Here is a 22,791-nt window from a genome sequence, read left to right as displayed (position 1 = left end):
CCATGAATACTCCTCCATGAATACGTGCACTCCCCTCTTAAAGCCTTCCAAGTTGGCAGCTATCACCACATCCTGGGGCGTTGAGTTCCACAATTTAACTATGCATTGTGAAGAAATACTTCATCAGTTTTGAATGTCTCACCCTCCAGCTTCAGCAGATAACCCTGCATTAAGTATTATGAGAGAGGGAGAAAAGCTTCTCCCTGTCCACTCTCTCCAAAACATGCATAATTTTATAGACCTCTATCATATCTCCCCTTAACCGCCTTCTTTCCAGGCTAAACAGCCCTAAGCGTTTTAACCGCTCCTCATAGGGCACTTGCTCCAGTCCCCTGATCATTCTGGTTGCTCTTTTCTGCAGCTTCTCAACCTCTGCAATGTCCCTTTTTTAGGTGTGATGACCAGAACTGTACACAGTATTCCAAGTGTGGTCTCACCATAGATTTGTACAAGGGCAGTATGATATCAGCTGTTTTATTCTTTATTCCTCATCTAATTATGGCCAGAGGAGGAGATTTTTGCATAGCTTCAGTTTGATAAACAGTAAAAGAGCTCCCATAGGCAGTTTCACTTCACTCATCCCTGTGTAACTTTGACTATGTCTTGAGCGCATAACTCTCCTCCCGCCCCTTCCTCAATTTCCCAATGTAGCCCAGGAACTGAAGTCATGCTTAGCCTTGGTAAAGAGTCTCTTGCACACAGTTTGCAAGGAACTTGTGGCTGCAGCTCAGTTTCTCTGGGTCGAACAGCTAGGAAGCTCTAGGTTCCCTTAGCTCAAACCATGACCGAGCCGGTGACGAGCCAGCCTGTTGCCGATGTCTCCCCTGTGACCAGATCCTCCGAAGGCAGCTGGAGCACAGGCAGATACGACTTCTGTGCAGACTGCCCCATGTGTAAGTGGGCACTTTGTGGTATTTATTCTCTGGGTTAGTGCTGCTGTGGGCAACTTTTATGTGGGGGAGGGGGGCTTGCCACCTTGCCCCACCCTCGGCACATTTTCTCGGGGTGTGTTTCTTCCACATTGCCTCGTTTCAGGCCAATGTGCTTGAAGCAACAAAGCTGAGGCAGACGTGCTGCTCACATTTGCGGCTTCTTAAAATCTGATTTGTGTTCAGTGGGGACTTTTGCATGGGACTGTAGCCGTAGGAATATTTGGGAAGGGGGGGGGGAAAGAGAGCAAAGCTGTTTGGGGTCAGAATGCGGTCAGATTTATGGTGACTCTTAAGCAATTGCAAACCTTGGGGTGGGGGGAATTTTTTGCAGGAGCTGGGATCCAAAGACCTACTTTAGGCACCCCGCTGGCTTGGGTGTCAGCAATGGCTGTTTTATCCATATTTTCTTTAAACTATAGAGTCCCCAGGCTGTACTTGCAGCTTATGAATAGGGTTACCAGCTCCAGGTTGGAAAATACCTGGAAATTTTGGGGGTGCAGCCTGAGGAGAGGAGGGTTTGGTGGGGAAAGGGGCTTTAATGGGACATAATGCCATAGAGTCCACCTTCCAAAGTAGCCATTTCCTCCATCTTCCACCTGAAGATCAGTTTAATAGCAAGAGATCTCCAGCCGCCATCTGGAGGTTGGCAACCCCTGGGGTACGCAGAACTAGTTGCCTAGTTCTTTGGTTTGGGGGTAACGTTTCTATATGCCTCTGGCAGGGGCGGGGGTTCTCTTCTAGATCTGGCATCAGATAAAGATACATTTAAAATCTATGCAGACTCAGCTTAACGTTTTCCCTTTTTTTCACTTGCCTTCCGAGAACATTATTTTTAAGTCAGCTGAAATTCCACACGTACTTCCTTAAAAAAATTAAATGCACTGGGGATATGTTTGTGACAAACGTGATTACCTGCACATAATTTCCATCTTGCTACCTTGACCAAGGAAAGCTGTCAAAGAGAAGATATTTGAACCACTGTGTAAGTTCCTATTGTTTTTTGGAAGGTTTATCTATGGATTACTCCACGCAGGGATGTGTATGCTTCTTTTGGCAGGCTGTGTGGGATATCTGTGCCCACCAATCCTAGCCTGTTATGTATCGCACAAATACGGAGAGAACTGTTGCCTCGGGATGGTGCCTGGTGGAATGACGGCATTACGGACTCACATGCGGCTCTCTTACGGCATTCCGGTAACATGACTATTGAACATTTTCAGGGTTCTGCAGAACTGCAGTCTGCATCATGATAGCAAGGGGGGAATCCCGGCAATATAAAAAGTCCAGCGGCACCTTAAAGATTAACAACATTTATTTCAATATGAGCTTTCGTAAGCTGTAGATAGATATTTAAGGGGAAATAGTTCAGGGAAATTTTATGGGGAAGGAGGGGGACCAAAGTTTGGTCTGCTATATAACCGTTACTGTCTAAACGGCAGAATTAAACGCAATGAAAGAAACAGGAGGTTGGATCCAGCTAGTTTTTCTCCTTCGTACCCAGTTCCCTGCCTTACTACAGCCTCCATCCCAAATGGCTTTTGTCCATAGAGGTCCCAGGATCTCCAGCATAACCTTTTGAGTGGTTAAGAGATGCCATTCTCCCTTGTTTACCAGTGGAAAAGCTAGTTGGATCCAACTCACAGTGCGCTTTAAGAAATCACGACTTATTACTATAAACCTTGTTATGTATTGCACGCCCTTTCTAATGGGGATGAATTTGCTCAAGACCATCCTAAAATTGCCTTGCCCCTATTGCAAAATGGAACCAGTTCCGTATCACAGATAATTTCCCGTGGGTTACAAAAAGTCTCTTTCTCTGAACAGGTTGTCCTTTTCAGACAAAAAACAAAAACTGGAGACATTTCTTTCACCATGTTGCAAAGAAAGTTGGAAGATATACTAATAAGACAGGGGTCCGCCACCTTTTTGACCCTGTGGGCTTATTTGGATTTCTGACACAGCGTGGTGGGCACAGCAACAAAATGGCTGCCACAAAATGGTGGCTGCAGGAGGCAGAGCCAGCGACATGACCGCCACAGCTTAGCTTCGGTGACACTGTGCAGATCCTTGTGCTGTGGTGGCAGCTGCTGCCAAAGCAATATTTTTTTTAAAAAAAATCTGCACAGCCAATCAGAAGCCTTGCTGGGCAAAAGCCCTACCTGGACCCGCCCACTCCCCCAAAATATTTGGTGGGCGCCAGAAAAGGTGTTGGCACCCCTGCTATATGTGAAACAAAAAGAGCAGCTCCTCAGTTGGAACCGTGTTTCTGAGTGGTAGAAAACGGGCATGGGATGCTATCTAAAAATTTCCTTAGGGTAGATATTTCCGCACTGCCTGGCAAACATTACTATCTGTTGTTTTCTGATTTATCTTGTATTATGGTGCCATTACTATCTGTTGTTTTCTGATTCATCTTGTATTATGGTTTCCACTGGCTTACCTTTCCCCTAATATTAATTTAGACAAGCTTTGTATGTATAGCAATTGTTGTTAAACAGAGAACAGTTAATCACATCAAAGAACAAAGCCTGCTGAGGGGAAACCAGCATAGCTTCTGCAAAGGGAAATCCTTACAATTTTTTGGAGTTCTTTGAGGAGGTTAACAAGCATGGGGATAAAAGTGATCTTCCTGGAGCTCTTTATGATCCACCTTGATTTTCGCCATCCTGAATAATTTGGTGTCATCCACAAACCTGGCCACTACAATGCTTACCCGCAGTTCCAAATCATTTGTGAACAAATTAAAGAGCGTCAATTCCTGAATGAGGCATGAATGAGTGGGTATAGCAAATTTGGTACTGTGAGCTGCTCTGAGCTGTGGAAGAGCAGAATATAAACTAGTGGTCCATGGATGTTTTGGCTCATGGGCTCAGAAGCAGGGGCCCACAAAGCAGGCTGTAGCTTTGCACTGGAAGCATACGATTACCATAAAAAGTTGGGCCCCACGAGAACCTAGGTCCAGAATCTAAAATGATCTAACTGCACCAGTGACATAAATATTTTAAAGTATTTTTTAATGAAATGGGAGGCTGAATATAAGCTCACAATCTCTCTTCTTGATCTGAATAACATAGGGTACCGTTTGTCAGGATGCACTGTCCATGTGCTGCTGTGGCTGGTGTGAACTATGCCGCATGGCTCGCGAAGTCCATACCCGCTCCCAGGGTTCCTAAACGGAGACTTGCCGGAAACTGCACTACTGCAAAGATGCAGAAGAACAGCTTGGACTGATGTTTTTTTCTCTTTAAAAAAAGTCATCCTTTTGTTTTAAACTGTGTTAATAGCACTGTAAACCACTTGAGTGTTAATATTGGCAGAAAGGTGAGGTACAAATTCTGTAAATAAATAAACTGAAGATACAGCAGCACAGGCATTTCAGTTCTCAAGGACATAAATTGCCAGCAGGGTTCTGAGGGTCTTTAGGAACCACAGTTAGCCAGATCTTTGGCTATACTTAATTGCTTAGGAAATCAGAGAATTCACCATTTTTGTGCTCTTGAAGTTGTTTCTGTTGTGAAAATGAACAGTATTCTAACTCCTTTGAGAAAACTGTCCATTACCCATGGTGAGAAAATGTTTAGGGTATGTCCTTGCATTTCAATATTATGCACACAAAATAGCAGAATCCTGCATTCCTCTGCAAGTTACAAAAATGAAATTTTGGTCCGAAAAGGCAACCCTGGGACTACTTCAAACCATTTTCTTTGGTCTCTCTGAAGTGAGACAAGTGTTGCTTGGGGGGGGGGGAGCTGAGGCAGTAACCACATTCCCAATTAGTTTTAAGTGAGTGCAAAAGTTACCAACTTTGGGTTAAGAAATTTCTGGAGATTTTGGAGGTGGAGCCTAGGAGATGGGGTTGGGAAAGGAGTTCAGCAGAGCATAATTTCTCCCTTCAAAGCAGCTATTTGCTCCAGGGGAAATGATCTCTGTCATCTGGAGATGAGCTGCAATTTCAGGAGATCTCCAGGCCTCACCTCAGAAGCTTCTGCCACAAGAAATGGTCAAGTCTTTATGGCACCCTAAGCCGATGTGGCTTCAGTAGGCTGTGTGCCTGCCCCTCTGGACTTTGGTTTCCATGTTGTCTTTCTCCTTTCTCCTTTCTCCTTTGTCTCCTTTGACAAACTAATTGTGACCAAAAAATGGGATGTACCTCTAATAGATAAAAAAAAATCTTCCTTTTCTTGCCTCCCAACCCTACAGCCCATGCTTAAGTATATTGATAGAAAGAGATTGTTGAGTTTGTGTTTTTTTCTATGGAGTGTAATCATTTTATTGGCTCTTGCCTGGAGAAAAACTAGATATATCTTGAAACACTGGATTCTGCTCTGTACCTAGCACACAACACAAGATTGAAAAGATCAGCACTATGTCCAGAGGCATTTTTCTCTCCCAGTCCCCCTTTTAATACATTTTGTTATATCATTCATTCTACACACACGGTGCTGTGTGTTGTAATGTATACATAATAATGAATAATGTATAATGATGTATAAAGTCTGCTTTGCATTTCTTTTAGTTTTGGCCCTGCAGGGCTCCTGTATGTTGTTGATTGTTGGAAGTAGCTAATGGAGAGAAGGCCAAGCCAGAGAGAGAGCAAACTAAATAAAACTCTTCTTAAATTAAGCAAAGCTGCTGTGTCCTTTGTTCACGATACTACACTGTGTCATTTGGTTGGACCTAATAACATGCGCAGACTTCTTAGTTTCCAACAATCCCATTCCAGCCAGACAAGCAAGTAAGCAGGGAGGGCTGGACCCTGCGTTGGCCTTCGTTCCTCCTAATCTGCACCTGAAAGCTGATGGAAACGGTGACATGGTGGTGCCCAGATTGGGAATGAAGCTTTTAGCAGGCAGGTGGGAGCCTTTTATGGAGTTCAACCATGATTTTGTAATTGCGCGGAGAACCAGCCTTGATGGTCAATTCCTAGGGTTGCCACCTCTACATGGCACCTGGAGATCTGCTGTTACAACTTATCTCCAGACTACCAAATTCGGTTTCCCTTAAAAAAATTGCCTAATTGGAGGTGGACTCTATGGCATTATACACTACTGAGGTCCCTCCCCAGGCTCCACCCCCAAAATCTCCAGATGTTTCCCAACCCACAGCAGGCAACCCTGTAGTTCCCACCCTCTTTCACTTCAGGAAGGCTGTCTGGGAAATGCCTGGCGATTTGGAAGTTGGGCCTCCTATGGGACAATTTGCAGGGAAGCTACCCTTTCCTCCAGGGGAAATAATCTCTGTAGGCTGGATTTCTCCAGGCCCCACCTGGAGGTTGGCAACCTTAGGAGAGCCGCCTGAGCCGCCGGGGAAAGCTTGACTCCGCCCCCTTCAGCGCCTGAGCCGCCGGGGAAAGCTTGACTCCGCCCCCTTCAAGCGAGAGCCAGTGAGTCGCCCACACCGCGCCTGCGCACAGAAAGCACAAAAAACCCCTCCCTCCTCGGCGCTGCTGTTCTTTGCCGGGAGTGGGTGATGTGGACGCAGCCGCGGAGAGCGCTAAGTCCCGCCCTGTCACCAAGACGCCCTGTGATTGGCTCGTTCCCCGTCTCCGGTCTCCTAGCAACGGGGTCGGCGTCGCCAAAGCCGCTCGCGGAGCTCTGTCAGCCAGGCCGAAGTCGGGCACCATGTCGACGCGGACGCTGCCGCTCCTCTTCCTGAACCTGGGAGGGGAGATGCTCTACATTTTGGACCAGCGGCTGCGTGCGCAAAGCATCCCGGGAGAGAAGGCGCGCAAAGGTCAGCTGGACGTCCGCAGGAAAGGCCCCGCCCCCTTTCACAGCGGGTGGGAGGGGGAAGAGAAGCGCCGGTCAGGACGGGTGCGGGCCCTGGCTGACACGTGTCGGAGAATAAGGTGGTGTAAAGAAGGGAGGCCCTGATGCAGTAAACCAGCGGTCCGTGGGGGAGAAGGAGACCCGAGACCGTGGTTTGCAAGAAAACAGTTATTTATTCGGAGCAGCTGCTGCCCAGAGCACTCTACCGAGTAAAAATCTCTGAGCCCCCATCATACTGAGGGATATTTATCCAAATTCAAGATATGACAACCCATCAACATTCAGGGTAAAGGTGATAGCACAACAGACATGGAGGCGGCAGTATAGTAACAGTTTCACCCAGTTCTTGTTATGGTTCATTGTAACCCTCCGTGACTCTTGCCCCAATTCCTTAGCACACAGACACCTAGGAGATATCCCGCCCAGCAACAAGCTATTCCCTGGCTGACCTAATACATTTCAATACATTTTACCGAAAGGAAAAGAGATTATTGCTAAATCAGTGGATCTTCCATAGTCAGGGGAAGTCTACCCTGCTGTCTCAGCCCGCATTACGGAACGGGTTTTCTCTGTCAGAAACTCTGGGCAAGCAGAAAACCAGCACAGCAAACAAAGGTTTGGTGAACCCCTTCAGCCTGCAGGGCTAGTTTTCTACTTGCAAGGTTTTTTTGGTTTGCGTGTGCAAAAAAGCATTCAGAACTTGAGTCTACACTGACGCAGTTCGTTTACCTGCTCTGCTGTCTCTTCTTTCTATGGCATGTGTGGGTTAGATGCCAAACTCCCACTCCGTACCCTGTGGGAAGCTGCTTAATTCTGAAGCCACAGCTGTCACATGCAGTAAAGTGAAGTGGTCGGATCCTGAGGTGGTGGGATGAACTGGAACTCTTCAGACTGAAGGCTGGGGGAACCACATGCTTCATGCTCTCTCACCTGAAAAGTCTGCCAAAATTTAAAAAGTCATTCATAGAAAGGTGTTATAAATGAGGTACTAGCTTCTTGCTTAAAGGGAAGTGTAGGAGATTAGTAATTCCCTTTATTTATTAAAACAGTAATCTAGAACCTTTTTGAAAATTAAAATCCCTCCTCTTCAGTGACACAGGCCATTCTTCCCTCATCAGTCTGCCACTGAATGCTGCTGCATGTTTAGGAACGGGGTGGGCAGCCTTCATGAAAGACTTGCCTTTTTATTGTGGCAGAAGTTCTGTGTGTGCTTATATTTACAGCTAACTATGATTCCAACTCCTGCATCTGGCAGAGTGGCTCTAACAAATGAGAGTCTTCCAGATGCAACAAAAGTTCCTTTTTTATTTTATTCTCAAACCAGCTAAAGTGGCAGGGAAGAGGTGAGCTCTTGGTAGCAACTCTAACTCTTAAAAAGCAATTAATCAAGCCCTTTTCTACAATTGTTCCAACTAACTGTCATAGATAAAGGCTCATCTAAGCAACAGGTGTATAACCTCTCAGTCAATTTGCAAACTAAGCAAAAGGAATGATATCACTTCTACGATGACACTGCCTGGTCAGGGGCAGAGGAGCGATAGTTCTGGTCTCTTCGAAAGATCTAAGAAAGGCAGCCTTGGGTGTGGCATGTGTGAAGCAGATCAGGGGATACTTGAGAGTAGTGGCATAAGAGAAGGTGGGTTATGGACCAGTGGTAGGGTTGCCAGCTCCAGGATGGAAAATACCTGGAGATTTAAGAGGTGGTGTGGGGGCCCTAAAGATATAGCCCCTGTACCTGGGGGTGGGGAGGGGGGGAGATGGCACAGTCAAGGCAGAACATTCATATTGCTCGGTTCCTAGTTCAATTCTATGCAGAGTTACTCCAGTCTAAACCCATCGAAATCCATTGGCTGATACTGGAGAAACTGCAGGAGACTGCATTGTACCACACCAGCTGTGACCCTTTTGACAGGCACTCCCTCACACCATTCACCATTTATGTCCATTTGAGTCCATTCAACTGTAGAGTGAGGGGCTGCTGCTTACCCCTGGAGAGGTTACCAGTTTGGGGCAAGAATTTATTTCCAGTGGGTATTCAGATTGCCTAAATGGGAATGATAATGTTTTTCTGGGATGCAAGCTCCCCGATTCCTGGCTTTCAGTGTGTGCACAGACACACATTTTCTGCAGAGTACATTAATTGTGGCTTGATATGTTTTCCATGTTGGGTTTGCAAGCTTTTTTTGTGTGTTTGTTGAGGCGGGTAGACCACTTACTGATAAGTACATTGACACATACAGTTAGAGACTGGGAAAGGGATGTGAAAATCCCTCTTCACACAAAGGTCTAAACTGCCTCCATTCACAAAACCAATCTACATTCTATGTCATTAGTTCCACTTCGTTGCTGTATTATTTGTCATTCTTTATTTGCTGGCTCTTATTGGGAGCCATTTCAGACCAAAAGCAGCTTTTACTAATCTTACTAAAGCGCCAGTGCTGTGTAGTGACTAGAATGCTGGGCTAAGATCTGGGAGACCCAGGTTTGAATCGCAGAAGCTTGTTGGGTGACCTTGGTCACATACTCCCAGCCTAACCTACCTCACAGGGTATTTGTGAGGATAGAATGGAGGAGAGGAGAATGATTTAAGCTGCCTTAGATTCCCAGGAGAGAGAAGGACAGGGTATAAATGAAGTAAATAAATAATCTGATTTCGCAAACACACTGAGCCAAGATATTGTACTTGGAGCAGTTCTATTGTTTTTCAATGGATCTTTCTTCCACCAGTCATCATAAGGATCCTGAATTCTTGGGTGTGTCTGTTGTCACATACATTTTGAACCAGAAACTTTATACAAGAATAAAGAGATATCAGTTGTTTATGCATGGGAATTTTACCTGAGGTTTGTTGCTCACTGGAACCACACTTTCCTGTTGTGAATCTATGCACCAGCAGTCTCCAAGCTCAAATCAGGTGTCATTTGAGTCCCTGCCCCTTGAAACACTGCTTTGTAATTGGCTTTAGTGCTTACTGTGAGAAAAAAGCCCCCCCCCCAGCAGAAACCCAACTGCCATGTTAAAAAGCATTAAAAAAATACTGAGCTCTCTAAAAGGAACGGGGGGGGGGAGAGAAACCCAAGCCTTGCTTTTAAATTCCTTTCTTCTGCTCAGAAAGAACTCCCAGGAAGCATTTGTATCCCTGCCCCTTGACACACTGCTTTGTAATTGGCTGTAGTTCTTTCTGTGAGAGAAACGTCACTCCCCTAAGCTTCCGTGTCCTGTGATTTGCCTTATGCATGGGGATTTCACCCGGGTTGATCTCAGAAGAGATAGAAGAATCGGAATAATAGAGGAACGGGAAGTCCCGGGATTTGTGAGGGCTGGCCGCGAGGTCATCTCTAATGGACGGCAATTTCATGCATAACTCCAAGGAACAACCAAAACTAACTGGAGGCGAATATGAGTGAAAGTACCCATGCATAAACGACAGTTGTTGTATGGGACATTTAATTCCCATCTGTTTATTGAGTCCATAAAGTTCTGCACCATTTCTAGTTGATGACTTTTGCCACTTTGTATGATCTTGAGTTCTATATCTGGTGGTAATTTGTGGACCAGCAATTCTGAAAGTATTTCCATGTTAGCAGTACTTGGGAACACTGCAGTGGGGAACATTCCTGGGTAGAGATTTGAATACTGGAAATGTTTCATCCTAAGAGAAGAGGAAGCCATAGAGGAGAAAATGGCTGGTCCCATGTTAGCAGTCACAAAGGGTTGCGATTCCAGATGCTATGAAGAAGCACTCCTTTACTTCTAGGACAAAAATTTAATGGATTCACTTTGAAGGGTGTTGTTCCTGATAACCCAGAAACAAAGATTTGGAATATAAATGTAATAAAAGGGGGGGTCAAAGGAAGGTTGATATTTGGAGGAATGCAAGTCAGCTTGGTGCATATGAAAAAGGTTAGAAAAATATTTCAGCTCTCCAGACACCAGCATCAGATACTGAGGTGCTGATGCTATTAGGGGAATGTTTTAAATTCTATGCCACTCTGATGGAGTTGATGAAATCTTGTTTTGGGAAAGACCTGCATTCAACTCCCCATCGAATTTACTGGACAAGTCATTCTCTGTGTCTAACAATGTATAAGGATAAAATGGGCTAACTCCACGTGACTTGCTTCCCCAAACTCCTTGAAGGAAGGCTGAGAAGTGAATCTCATAAATGTTTCAAGTGCTCTAGTAGGCAGACACCTTGGATTCTTCTAGCCCTGTAGACTGAGTAATTACATAATGGCTGGAAGAGATTCATTTGCTCAGAAGAATGGAATCCATCTAGCACAACAACTCATTAGCATGGATGTAAAGATACACAGAACAGTCATTTTTGTGCATTTTTGTGTCCTGAGACCTGTGCAGAGTCCGCATCAAGACTGTGCACGTCTTGTGGGGATATTCTATTTTACAATTTTGTTTCTTGGAAAATCCGTTTTTCCCCATGTAGCATATCTGAAGCATAGGATGGAGTCACGTAAGGGTCATAGGCCTTTGTTTAGTAATGCCTGCAGCACTGCTGGTGACCCATGCCATACAGTGTAGATTTAAAACAATTACCTTTTTAAAAAAAATACCTTTAACGCTCACTTTCCTCCATTGTATAATTCCAGTGAAACAGCATGCTAAATGCTGATGTCCCTTGCTTGGATTCTTTTTCATTTATTTTTTCCCCTTTCAGCCTGTCTGTCAGTGTGTTGTTCTTACTCCTTGACCCATCGTTTTTTTTCTGTTTTATGCTTCATGTAGATGAATGGACTGATGTGGACAGGAGACGAGGTACTGTAACATTTTTAGCTGCATGCAGTAGAACCACATGCCCACACATACAGACTTCGTCCGCCGCTTCACTGCTGTAGTGGTAGCAATTGACCGACGAGCAGTTCTTTGACTGAGGCTTTTCTGCATTTAAAAACCAGCAGAAATGACCCTGACTGTGAGCTGAAGAACAAAGAGACCTCACTGGTGCTCCTCAAGTAAGCTTCTTTGGGAACACACCTGAGTGGGCTTTACCCAACCGATCGCTAAACATCTCCATTGGAAAACTTTTTCAAATCCATGCGAGTGCAAGCATGCAGCTGCATGAGTACCATGAGCATTGTTCATGAGCAAATGCAGGCAGAGAGCATGCATGCTGTCTCTGTGTCACGCTGTTCCCAGCTCTCTCACCCTTTTCGTCCCCTGCCCCATAATTGCAGCCCCCCCTTCCCCAGTTCCTGTAGGCAGCTGTCTTGTACTAGTTCCAGTCCACTGTTTTCTGACTAAGCCCAGAGAATGTCACTGTTCTCCTCTGGCACCTTCAGATATCCTGAGTTTATATTCTAAAAACATTGCTGTGTCTTGTTTAATAGGCCTGAAATGAGTTAAAGAGACCATCATGTTTTAGAAATTACATGCTGGGATGAATACCAAGTGCCGCCATATGTCTGTTTTTATTGCTTCAGGTTGCACTGCAATTTCGGAAGTAATGGTGTGTGTGGGGGGAGGGGGTGTCCTGCATTGCTGATGTGCCACAGGGAGATATGAGCTGTATGTTTGGCAAGGTGGCTTTGGCATGGCTACTTGCGAGCAGGGTGGATTTGATTTAAATCAAATCGATTTAAATCACAATTTAAATCACAGTATGAACCCCAGTCAGTAAGACTAGATTTTCATAAGTTAAATCATTAGTCAGTAAGATCATATGTAAATCATGGTTTTCTACCTAAACAGCACTTCTCATGATGTTGTTTCATTTGGGCCACCAAGCCTTGCATTTATTTGTTGCGGTCTTTGTATTTTGCACACATGCCTGCCTTACCCATAGGTAGAGGAACTTCATTAAAATATTCCCAAACTGGGTCTCTTTTACATCTTGCTGCCATTATAGGTTTTCTCCTCCAGGGAAAGCATACCATGATAAACCTCAGGCTATATAGACAAAAGATCCCAAGACTTGTGGAGAATTCTGCTCAAAAGGTTGCAATATCATTTTTACCGCTCGCCCCTCCCTCTTCACACTTAGCTCCTTGTGCAGATCTGTTCCACTCCAATTAATCTTCTATTCATTGAACTTCTTGAAACTTAGCACTTAAGAAGTAAGAAGTTGATACTATGTACATAAATTTGCAAAGGAGCAATGGGATTAAGGTCCTTTCCATCAACTCTGTTTATTTTATAACATTTTTGCCGTGAAGATGCATGTTTTCTCTGCAAACACAAATTCACAGTTTTGAGAACTGCAAAACCAAGTATCAGTGATAATATCTTCTAGATAGAAAAGTTGCCCAAAATAATCTTACAGAAGCCTCTGGAAGATTGCATGACGTTGTGAATGGATTAATGGAATTCATTTACCAAAAAATATAAACAGTGCATGAGTATGCAGCCTCATGCTACATACTAATCCTTATTTCACAATGAGTATCCTTTGGACTATAATGTATCTTAAAGAGAAAACTAGATAGATTTTTCCTCAAAAAGCATTTTATTTTTAAAAAATCCGATTTTTCCTCAAAAAGCATTTTATTTTTAAAAAATCCGATTTCAATTAAAAAATCTGATTTAAATTAAAAAACTGTTCTTAATATATATTTTTAAAAGATCACTGGTTTGTATCCACTCTGCTTGTGAGACAGTATATAATGACCCCAGTCTCTCGCTTTCATTGGTGGCTGCTTAAGGAGACCCAGTACTTTGGGAATCAAACATGCCACCCACACAGGGATCCACTGTAGACAGTAGAACAGTTCAGTAATTCCTGTCTCATGTTGACAGCCCCAAAGTTTAATTGCTTACTGGTACGAAAGATCCTGAGGGGTGACAGGGCAGCTGGCTAGGCTGTCTCACCCACTTGGTTTTTTCTATAGCTTAAATTTTGGCAGAGTGGCACATTATCTAATGCATCATGTGGGCATGAAATGCATCATGTGGGCATGAAGGAACAATGCAACGGCGACTCTTGTGACTCCTCCCTCTTGTGACTCCTCCCTCTTTCCTAACTAGCAAGAGGGACTTTTCTGGTTGGGGCTAACAGAGAAACAAATCAGGCATGAGGATGCACATTCCAAAAGCCCTAACTGGGGACCTGGAAGAACCGTTAAATTTGGCTATAGGTGGCTCTTTCCATGAGCAGCAAATGAATAGTGTCCTGGAAACCCTTTAGGGGCATACAGTGAGGAAGATTTTATACTGCTGCTTGGCTAGGATTGTTACAGAGATAATCAAGAGGGAATTGCAGAATAAAGGTTCTACGCATCCACCCCCAGTGCCTGCGCCTAGCAATCACTGCTGGATACTAGATAGAACATTTGCTGTTAGTGCAAGGGAAAATAGAAAAAAAGCAGCCAGAAAAGACTTGATAACTGGCACTACATTGTAGAGAGCCTGAAAAGAAAAACCTCACAAAACTCTTTCTGCTAAGACAGGAGGAAGGACCATCTTGACCAGTGCCGATGCTCTCCTAAGTGTCAGAACTGCCCTCATGAATCTGGTTTAATTGGAGACCAACCCCCAAACAATGTCCCTTTGTCCCAGGAAGTTGCCATTAATCTCAGCTTGGCTACAAAAATTCCAGCCACCTAACATCTAATGCTGGTGACTGGATTATTTTTTGACATTTTTCCAGCCAGACGCAGGGATATCCTGTCAGCTTGGTTCTTCAGAGTTGATTTTGGCAACTGAGAGTGTGACATATTTTTCATGCTCTGTTTTTAGCTCCCAGGTGTGCAGTCATTTCTGAGAGTAGTTCTTTTTTACTGTGTCCCACCATTTTCCAGGATTATTTATGCGTGTCCAAACAACTGTAACAGGAGGGATATCTGCTGTAATGAATGGGAGCATCCTCTGAAGACCCACAGTTCTTACCACTAGAGGAAAAGGAATACCGTCTACTAATTAAATAGCAAGATTCGAGTCCAGTAGCGCCTTAGAGAACAACCAGATTTCAAGGGTATAAGCTTTTGAGAGTTAGAGCTCCCTTCGTCAGATGGAGTTTTGACTTTGAAAACGTATACCCTGAAAATCATGTTGGTCTTTAAGGTGCTACTGGACTCAAATCTTGCTATTCTACTGCAGACTAAAATGGATACCCACCTGAAACTAGTAATTAAAGAGCACTGGTGTTGTAGCACTGATATGATAGATGTATAGATGTTGAAGACTTTAGAGGCAGTATTGTTAGCATATACCGAGCAGAGCTGGAAGCCCGTTTAGAAATGTATTCGTATTTAATAACTAAAAAGCCACAAGTATTAATCTTTTGCCACTAGTGGCATTTGGTTGTGTTATCTCAGTCCATACAAATTGCAAGTGGGGACTGGACACAGTAACTTCCTTCCGAATTCAAACAAGCTGCTGCAGATTCAGAAGGTTTTATGTCACAATCACAAGAAACAGAGTTGGTGTAGGTTGCCAATGTGAAAGGAGAGGGACCTGCCATTCCACTCCTGGAGTTGTTGGATTCAAACACATTGCCCCTTTTTATTGTGGTGGTTTTGTTGGAGGAGTAACAGGGAGAGCAGGCACCGGTGTTTCATTCCCAAGAGAAGAGGATGTTTCCCAGTCCTGCATAGCTATCGACAGTGATTACATCCTTGACAGCAAGGGCTGGGAATGCCTTCTTGAAGGGAACTTGGAAGAAAGCATAGCCATGTGCAGGGCCTCCTTTCTTGGGGATGGTGCCTCAGTATTGCGTTTGGAGCGGCCTCTGCAGTCCTTCCTTCCCTCAGCCACTAACATCTATTTTGTTCTGCAGAATTAAAGCGGAGCCAAAGCGTTCCTGACAGGTTGGGCTCTTTTGTCTTTACAGTTATGAATGACATCATTACAACCATGTTCAATAAAAAGTTTATGGAGGAGTTGTTTAAGCCACAGGAGCTCTATTCCAAGAAGGCCCTGAGAACCGTGTACGACCGGCTAGCGCACGCGTCAATCATGAGGCTGAATCAAGCCAGCATGGATAAGGTAAGGCAGAACCTTCCCATTTCCCTCGGCATCGAGGGGAATTCAGACCACTCACCCTTTACCAAAAAATGCTGTCATTGAGTGGAACTAGAGGCAAGTCACACAACCCTACACGTGGGCTGAGTGTAGATGTGCAGCATAGTGGGGATATGGCCAAAGCCCAAATTTACTGCACCATCACAGTCCAGTGGCTTTAGAAGGACGGGAAGAAATGCCTGAAACAGCAGTACTTGCGTGTGTGAAGGAGGAATCATACAACCACTTTGGTGTACTATGCTGGGTGCACTTTCATGGCCATGTTCATTGCTTGTTGGACCCCTGCAGACAACCTCGTTCCACTTAATTTACCTGGCAGTTTCAGAAATCAGTTTTCATTGGGGAAAAACCTGCTGGCTGAATAAACCCCATAGAATTCAACTGGGCAACAGGCTGACCAGATTCAGATGTGGGTCTGTTTTATGAATCATTCAGCCACAGGGTAACAGGAGAGTGGTTTCACACGGAGTGCTTCTGGGGGTAGCCAGGCATGCATGTACATTGGCACGTACACACACCAACACTGCTTCATGAATGTTTGGGGTTGTTGCAGTTGTGCTTTTAATTTCCTTGCTTGTCTCATTTTCTCACCAATATCATTCTCTGGGTGTGAACTGCAGGATGTGTTGCCTGGATTTTATCAAAGACTCAAAAGCATATTCTGCCTGCAAAAATCTTCAACCAAGAATTTGTATGTGGAGGGGGGGAAAGCTAGAATATGCTTGAATTGCAAAGAAATGCTGATAATGACACGTTAAACCAGTTATCAGTGCAATCTTAAGGAGAGTTACACCGCTTCTAAGGCTAAGTCCATTGAAGTTCAGAAGGGTGTAACTCTGCTTAGAATTGAACGACATATGTGGCGGCTTAGCTAGTTGTCCCTGGTTCTGTGATCTAACTAGATTCCAGTTGCATTTTTTTCTGTAGCTCTACGATCTTATGACCATGGCCTTCAAGTACCAGGTTCTACTGTGCCCTCGACCCAAAGACATTCTACTCGTCACTTTCAACCACCTGGATTCCATCAAGGATTTTATCCAAGATTCACCCAGCATTCTGAATCAAGTTGATGAAACCTTTCGGCAGCTCATTGATGTAAGCGTATATCATGCCTTCTGGGTTGTGTTCAATCATAGGTTATGTATAATGACAGAAGAGCTACAAGAGGGAAAAGACAATTCGTACAAATCTTCTTTTTGTGGCTTTTGGGTGGCCGGCTCCCTTGTCTAGTTGCAGTCGTGCGTGATTACAGAAGAGGTGGCAGCTTTGCAAATAACAAAGTAGATACAGATTTAAGGGATCAGAGAGGAGGATTATCAAATGGGGTAGAATGATTAGTGATGAAAGAAAGTAACATTTGGGGAATTAAGCAGCAGGCAGCAATAAATCAGAAACCTTAAATATAATGCAAGCGTTCCTGGATTATGTCTGTATTGTAGTACAGAGGTTGTAACCCATTCAGAACTTGGTGCCATTTGCACAGATTTCATGAAATAAGTACGGTACATTTTATTTTGATCCAGCTTTCCATGTTGTTTACTTGATTGTTGAATCTGGGAGACCTGGTTTAAGATCTCAGAAGCATTCAGAGATCCACTGAGTGGTTTTGGGAAGTCATACTTTTAAAGTGCCCTACGGATGAAATGGGAAGAGTGAAATTTGTTACCAGCCATTATAGGGGTATATGAAGCACTTTGCCCATTAAAATATGAATAACACTAAAGCAGAAGCTCATGTCATGATCCGATTCTCTCTCCCAGACGTACGGCTCGCTCTCTGATGGCGAATTTCAGCTCATTCGGCAAACACTGCTCATCTTCTTTCAGGACATGCACATCAGGGTACGTATTTCCGAAAAGACAGTCCAGTGAAACAGGGGCAAGGGAAAGTTGTTGCATGATGAGATGTGGAAACGAAGCATACATAATTTGTAAATGGAGCCATTTCTCTGACAAAGCTTTGGGGGTTGTCCCTCCACAGGTCTCCATCTTCCTAAAAGATAAAGTTCAGAACTCCAATGGCCGCTTTGTACTCCCAACCTCGGGTCCAGTTCCTTGGGGAACAGAGGTTCCGGGGCTCATCAGGTGACTGTTTCCATCTGCTTTCTCTGCATCACTGTGGTTGGTCAAGTGCAACCCTTCCCATCCTGGAGGGAGACCCTGGTCTGAGTGTCATGTTCGATGGACTGTCTAAGGCAAAACGGCATCCTGAATAGGAGGAAGGGTGTCTCTGGAGGGGCTGTGGCTCATTGGAAGAGCATCAGCTGGTCATGCAGACGGTCCCAGGTTCAATCCTTGGCATCTCCAGTTAAAGGATCAGGCACTAGGTGAAATGAAAGACCTCCACCAGAGACCCTAGAGAACCACTGCCAGTATGAGCAGACAATACTGACTTCGATGGATCTGATTCAGTATAGGGCAGCTTCATGGTCTGCCCTAGGCTGGCAGACTTGTTATCCTCAACACATGTGACTAAGCTCTCCCAGTTGAGCCGCTAATGACAGACCCTTTTGAAGACAAAGACTTCCTAGAGCTTCACAAGCCTGTATTTCACAACCCATAGTTAAATTGTGGAACTCCCTGCCCCAGGATGTGCTGATAGCTGCCAACTTGGAAGGCTTTAAGAGGGAAGTGGACATGTTCATGGCTATTCATGGCTATTAGTAAAAATAGATGCTAGTCATGATACATACCTATTCTCTCCAGGATCAGAGGAGTATGCCTATTATATTAGGTGCTGTGGAACACAGGCAGGACAATCCTGCTGCAGTCGTCTTGTTTGTGAGCTTCCTAGAGGCACCTGGTTGGCCACTGTGTGAACACTGCTGGACTTGATGGACCTTGGTCTGATCCAGTATGGCCTTTCTTATGTTCTTACTGTAAAATTGGTGGTCATATTTTGCTTTTATGTTTTTTTCCAGGCTTTTCAATAATAAAGGAGATGAAATTAAAAGGACTGAGTTTGTTCATGGTGGGAATTATCTCCTCCCACTCCGGGAAGGCTCATTTGACCTTTATGGAGACAGAGTCATTAAACTGGGAACAAACATGTAAGCAACATCTTGCAAAGTCACACCTCTATAGTGGGCTTTTGGCCCCTTCCTACTGTGTCCGCTGTACACCTTTTCTGTTTGCTTCTAGGTATAGCATCAGTCGGCCTGTAGAGACACACATGTCAGGAACAGCCAAAAATACGGCATCCCGTAGAAAGGTTAGTCTCTTGTATTTTATCTACTCGAGCAATTCAGTGTTTAGAACCTGCTTTGGTATATTGCTCCACACATACCCCTCGCCACTGTGCAATCTTTTTGTGATTGGAGCAACCCCCTTGTCTCAAGGAAGCCTCATCCGTTTGATTTTATTTTTCCAAGCTTTCCCTTGTGATTAGGTTTGCCAGCTCCAGGTTGGGAAATACCTGGAGATTTTAGGGGTGGAGCCTGAGGAGGGCAGGGTTTGGGGAGGAAAGGGACTTCAATCAGGTATAATGCCATAGAGTCTACCTTCCAAAGCGGCCATTTTCTCCAGGTGAACTGATCTCTGTCACCAAGAGATCAGTTGTAATAGTGGGAGATCTCCAGCTACCACCTGGAGGTTAGCACAGGAATAGGGTACAAATAAGCACAAGAAACGGGGTACAAAATAGACAAATCTAATAAGTGGTTATAAACATGAGAGACAAAGTACAAAAGTGCACATTCAACAAATAGGTACTAAGCGTACTATCCTATAAATATATACATATGTACAAGGCATCCATGATGCAAACTCTATGCAAGGCAAAAATTGTCTGTTCTTCTAGGTAACAGATAAAGGCAATTCTTGTGGAATATCCAATATTGGTATAGTCCAAAAAGTATGAGATGGGGGACGACCGTTTCACATTTTTGCCTTGCTTAGAGTTTGCATCATGGATGCCTTGTACATATGTATATATTTATAGGATAGTACACTTAGTACCTATTTGTTGAATGTGCACTTTTGTACTTTGTCTCTCATGTTTATAACCACTTGTAAGATTTGTCTATTTTGTACCCCGTTTCTTGTGCTTATTTGTACCCTATTCCTGTGCTGTTTTCCAAACAGTATAGGCACAGAGGTGCCCATGTTTTTTGATTTACCACCTGGAGGTTGGCAACCCTACTTGTGATCAGGTTGTCTCATTTGCCAGACACAACCTCTGTAGCCTGGTAAAGGTGTATTCTCAGAATCTCTGAAGAACTTGGGAGAGAATCAGGGCAGGAAGGAAGGAGGAGAGAAGGGCAGAGACCCCCCAGGGCAGAGGAGTAGCATCCCTCTTCCCAAGAGATCTCCAGAGAGGAGAAAGAGAGAGCCTCTAGAACAAGATGTTTGTTTTGTAGACATTGTGCAATTGTAAACTGAGCCCCGAAATATGCCATGGCATTACAGTCCACTCTCTGAGATGCAGCAGGTAGCTTGATAGAAGTTTTGGCTGTCCAAGTTCTTGGAAGTGGTTTCATGATTCATATATCCTTCCCTTGTAAAGCTCCTTTCCCTCTAAAGACCAGGCTCATGGCCCCTCCCTTGGCTGAACTAAGGTAAGGTGTGCCGTCCAGTCACAGCCATCTCATAGTGGCCCCATGATGTTCTGCCTCATGGGGTTTTCAAGGCAAGAGAAGAGCAGAGGTGGTTTGCCATTACGTTCCTCTGCATAGCAGCCCCAGCCTTCCTTGGTGGTTTCCCATCCTCGTACAGACCCCACTTAGCTTCTGAGCTCCGATGAGAGTGGGCTGATCTAGCCTCTTAGAGCTGCTAGTCTGCCAAACTAGGAGGCAGCAACTCTGATGTGCAAAGACCTCCCAGTGCCTCTTCCTTTATTTATTCATTTGCTTTTCTGTGTAATGTGTCCATTGCTATTCCACGCAGGAGACTGCCGCTCCCAACCCTCTGGCCAAAGAAGAGCTGAACTTTTTGGCCCGGCTGATGGGCGGCCTGGAGATAAAGAAGCCCCTGGGCACCGAGGCAGGCTTCCGGCTGAATCTCTTCACCACAGATGAAGAGGAAGAGTATGATCGGTCTCAGTTTTGGTGTGGTGTGGGTGCAGGCAAGAGGCAGCCTTAAGGGAGAAAAGTGAGGAGTGGTGTTTGTGTGTCCCCCTCTGCTGGAGAAGGTCAGCACCTACTTGGACCAGCACAAGGGTCACAGAGGATGCTAATCAGATATGGCACCATGGATCAACAGCTAATGCGCTAAGCATAGTAAAATTTAAACGAGAGAGGTGTGGCAAAAGCTAGCAAGGGCAGCTTCTTAGACAAATCATCTTTGTAGCATCCTTGTTGGGCAACCAATGAAATTCAGCTCGGTCTCTTTACCTTTTCCCTCAAGACACGCAGCACTGACACGCCCGGAGGAGCTCTCTTATCAGGTTGTCAGCATACAAGCAGACCAGGTACGGCATCACTGCTCTCTAGCATTTCATTTGGGGGGCTGCCTTTAGTTTGGTAACGAAATAAAGGGGGTTACCGCACTTTGTATTCCCAGCGATGTATTAAGAGTTTGAAAATGTTGTAAAAAACATCGCTTTAAAAGGGGTTTTGGATACAACAGCTTATAAATGGTTGGAAGACGTCTTCACAGCTAAAGGGGCCAAACAAAGTGTGAACAGTATTTTTTATAACGTTTTCAAACTCTTAACACATCGCTGGGAATACAAGTGCGGTAACAGCCAAAGTGTATGTTTGGGTGGGATGCACCAGTGTAGGCATTTAATGCCACATGCATTCTAGGAAACAACGCTTTGTGTAGATAACGCTACGCAAGATTTTCAGTTTCACAGAACATGCAGGTGGGCCTGTGTTTAACGGGATCTGCCTGCATAAGTGACTACATGAAGATGTGGCTTACATTGAATACCTTTGTATATGGGGGGACCCCGCATCCTGTGAATGGAACAAAAGAGACTGGGTGAATCAGAACAAAGGTCCAGTGCGCTGTCTGCAATAGTAGCCAGGCAGGTGCTTCCAGGAAGCAGTGCATCCAAGCATCCAAGCCCTGCCATATGGTTTTCTCCTATGATCTCCTTTTTGCGATGGCCATTAGCATTGGGTAATTTCTCCATGCACTTCTCAAGTTAGCTTTACCAGAAATTTTAGCCAGTGCCCATCACTACATCTTGTAGTAGAGAATGCCTAAGGCATTGTGTTCCTGGAACTGAATAGTCAAGAACCAGGAGAGCTTCTGGCTGTCGTGCTACAGGTAAAAGTCCCAGCAACTAGAGTTTTGGCACCAGACTTTAAAATCTTACTCAGATACCCCTAGTAAATGCAACTGGCCATACAACAGTTTCGTTGAGGAAAGCCTTCGAAACCTGAAACTCCTCACCCGCATTTTGCAATTTCTGAAATCATCTGAGGTTACATTAAGAACATAAGAAAGGCCCTGCTGGGTCAGACCAAGGCCCATCAAGTCCAGCAGTCTGTTCACACAGTGGCCAACCAGTTGCCTCTAGGAAGCCACAAACAAGACGACAAGATTAATTTTAAAATGATACTTTCCAAAGAGAAAAATGTAGAGAATACAAGAATCTGTTTCTTACATAGTTGAGATAGCACTGGCTTCTGTTGAATTTTCGTTCTTTTCCCTTTAAGACGTTCTTTGTAACGATATAACTCTTTTAAATAGGACCAAGAGCGGAATGAGGAGCTGAGCCGCATCATGGAAGAGTTTGAGGTGGCAGAGCAGCCCAGGCAGAGCACCAGCAAGGGAGCTGACTTACTAGCCATGATGGATGAGCTGTAAGCCCTGGCTTTGGGAAGCGATGTCGCCTGGGCAGAGTGGCATACCCTGTCCCTCACAGAGCTCAGCCAACGGCCTCCTGCAGGAGAGAATGGTCGCTGAGGCAGTCCATTTGTGTTGGGTTACACAAGCTGGATGGCTCTGAGGCCTATTTGACCCACCTTTTGTCTTTGGGGAAATGTGGGGGGGGGGTCATTTAGCAGCCTCCTTCCTATGTTGTCATGGCCTAGCTTGTACCCCGTAGGGTCGTTTCGATGCTTGAGCAGTGGAAGTGAACATTCACCCTGCCTTTAACTCACGCGTGTTCATGAACGAGGCACAGATCCCCCAAGGTATCTTTCATAAGCTGTGCAGTATTGCTAATTA

At 44.7% G+C, this 22,791-nt stretch overlaps 2 protein-coding genes across 3 annotated transcripts; both read left to right on the top strand.

The window, feature by feature from the left end:
• Positions 1 to 781: 781 nt before the first annotated feature.
• LOC130475074 (cornifelin homolog A-like) lies at positions 782 to 4,146 on the top strand. Its single transcript, XM_056846797.1, has 3 exons — positions 782 to 893; positions 1,990 to 2,126; positions 4,007 to 4,146. Exons 1-3 carry the CDS (start codon positions 782 to 784, stop codon positions 4,103 to 4,105), a joined length of 348 nt encoding a protein of 115 aa, XP_056702775.1. The 3' UTR covers positions 4,106 to 4,146.
• Positions 4,147 to 6,542: 2,396 nt separating this feature from the next.
• Positions 6,543 to 22,454, top strand: OSCP1 (organic solute carrier partner 1). 2 transcript variants are annotated; one of them, XM_056846795.1, is made up of 11 exons: positions 6,549 to 6,665; positions 11,444 to 11,473; positions 15,483 to 15,637; positions 16,601 to 16,768; positions 17,434 to 17,514; positions 17,654 to 17,757; positions 18,594 to 18,722; positions 18,814 to 18,883; positions 20,557 to 20,696; positions 21,016 to 21,079; positions 22,312 to 22,454. In XM_056846795.1, the coding sequence occupies exons 1-11, from the start codon at positions 6,554 to 6,556 to the stop codon at positions 22,426 to 22,428; spliced, it is 1,170 nt and encodes a 389-aa protein (XP_056702773.1). In that variant the 5' UTR covers positions 6,549 to 6,553; the 3' UTR covers positions 22,429 to 22,454. The 2 variants fall into 2 exon arrangements, with proteins under 2 accessions (XP_056702774.1, XP_056702773.1); XM_056846796.1 differs by lacking the exon at positions 11,444 to 11,473 and having other exon boundaries at positions 6,543 to 6,665.
• Positions 22,455 to 22,791: the final 337 nt, after the last annotated feature.

The sequence above is a fragment of the Euleptes europaea genome, chromosome 3, assembly GCF_029931775.1.
Source record: "Euleptes europaea isolate rEulEur1 chromosome 3, rEulEur1.hap1, whole genome shotgun sequence".
Taxonomy (NCBI): domain Eukaryota; kingdom Metazoa; phylum Chordata; class Lepidosauria; order Squamata; family Sphaerodactylidae; genus Euleptes; species Euleptes europaea.
Note: the sequence above shows the minus strand (reverse complement) of the source record. Positions and strands in the feature narration are given on the sequence as shown.

Coding starts and splice junctions, on each gene's coding strand:
- OSCP1 (XM_056846795.1), top strand. CDS start 6,554: ATGTCGACGCGGACGCTGCCGCTCCTCTTCCTGAACCTGGGAGGGGAG. Junction 16,769..17,433: donor CCTTTCGGCAGCTCATTGAT/GTAAGCGTATAT, acceptor TCTCTCTCCCAG/ACGTACGGCTCGCTCTCTGA. Junction 20,697..21,015: donor ACCACAGATGAAGAGGAAGA/GTATGATCGGTC, acceptor TTTTCCCTCAAG/ACACGCAGCACTGACACGCC.
- LOC130475074 (XM_056846797.1), top strand. CDS start 782: ATGACCGAGCCGGTGACGAGCCAGCCTGTTGCCGATGTCTCCCCTGTG. Junction 894..1,989: donor CTGTGCAGACTGCCCCATGT/GTAAGTGGGCAC, acceptor TTCTTTTGGCAG/GCTGTGTGGGATATCTGTGC. Junction 2,127..4,006: donor GGCTCTCTTACGGCATTCCG/GTAACATGACTA, acceptor TGAATAACATAG/GGTACCGTTTGTCAGGATGC.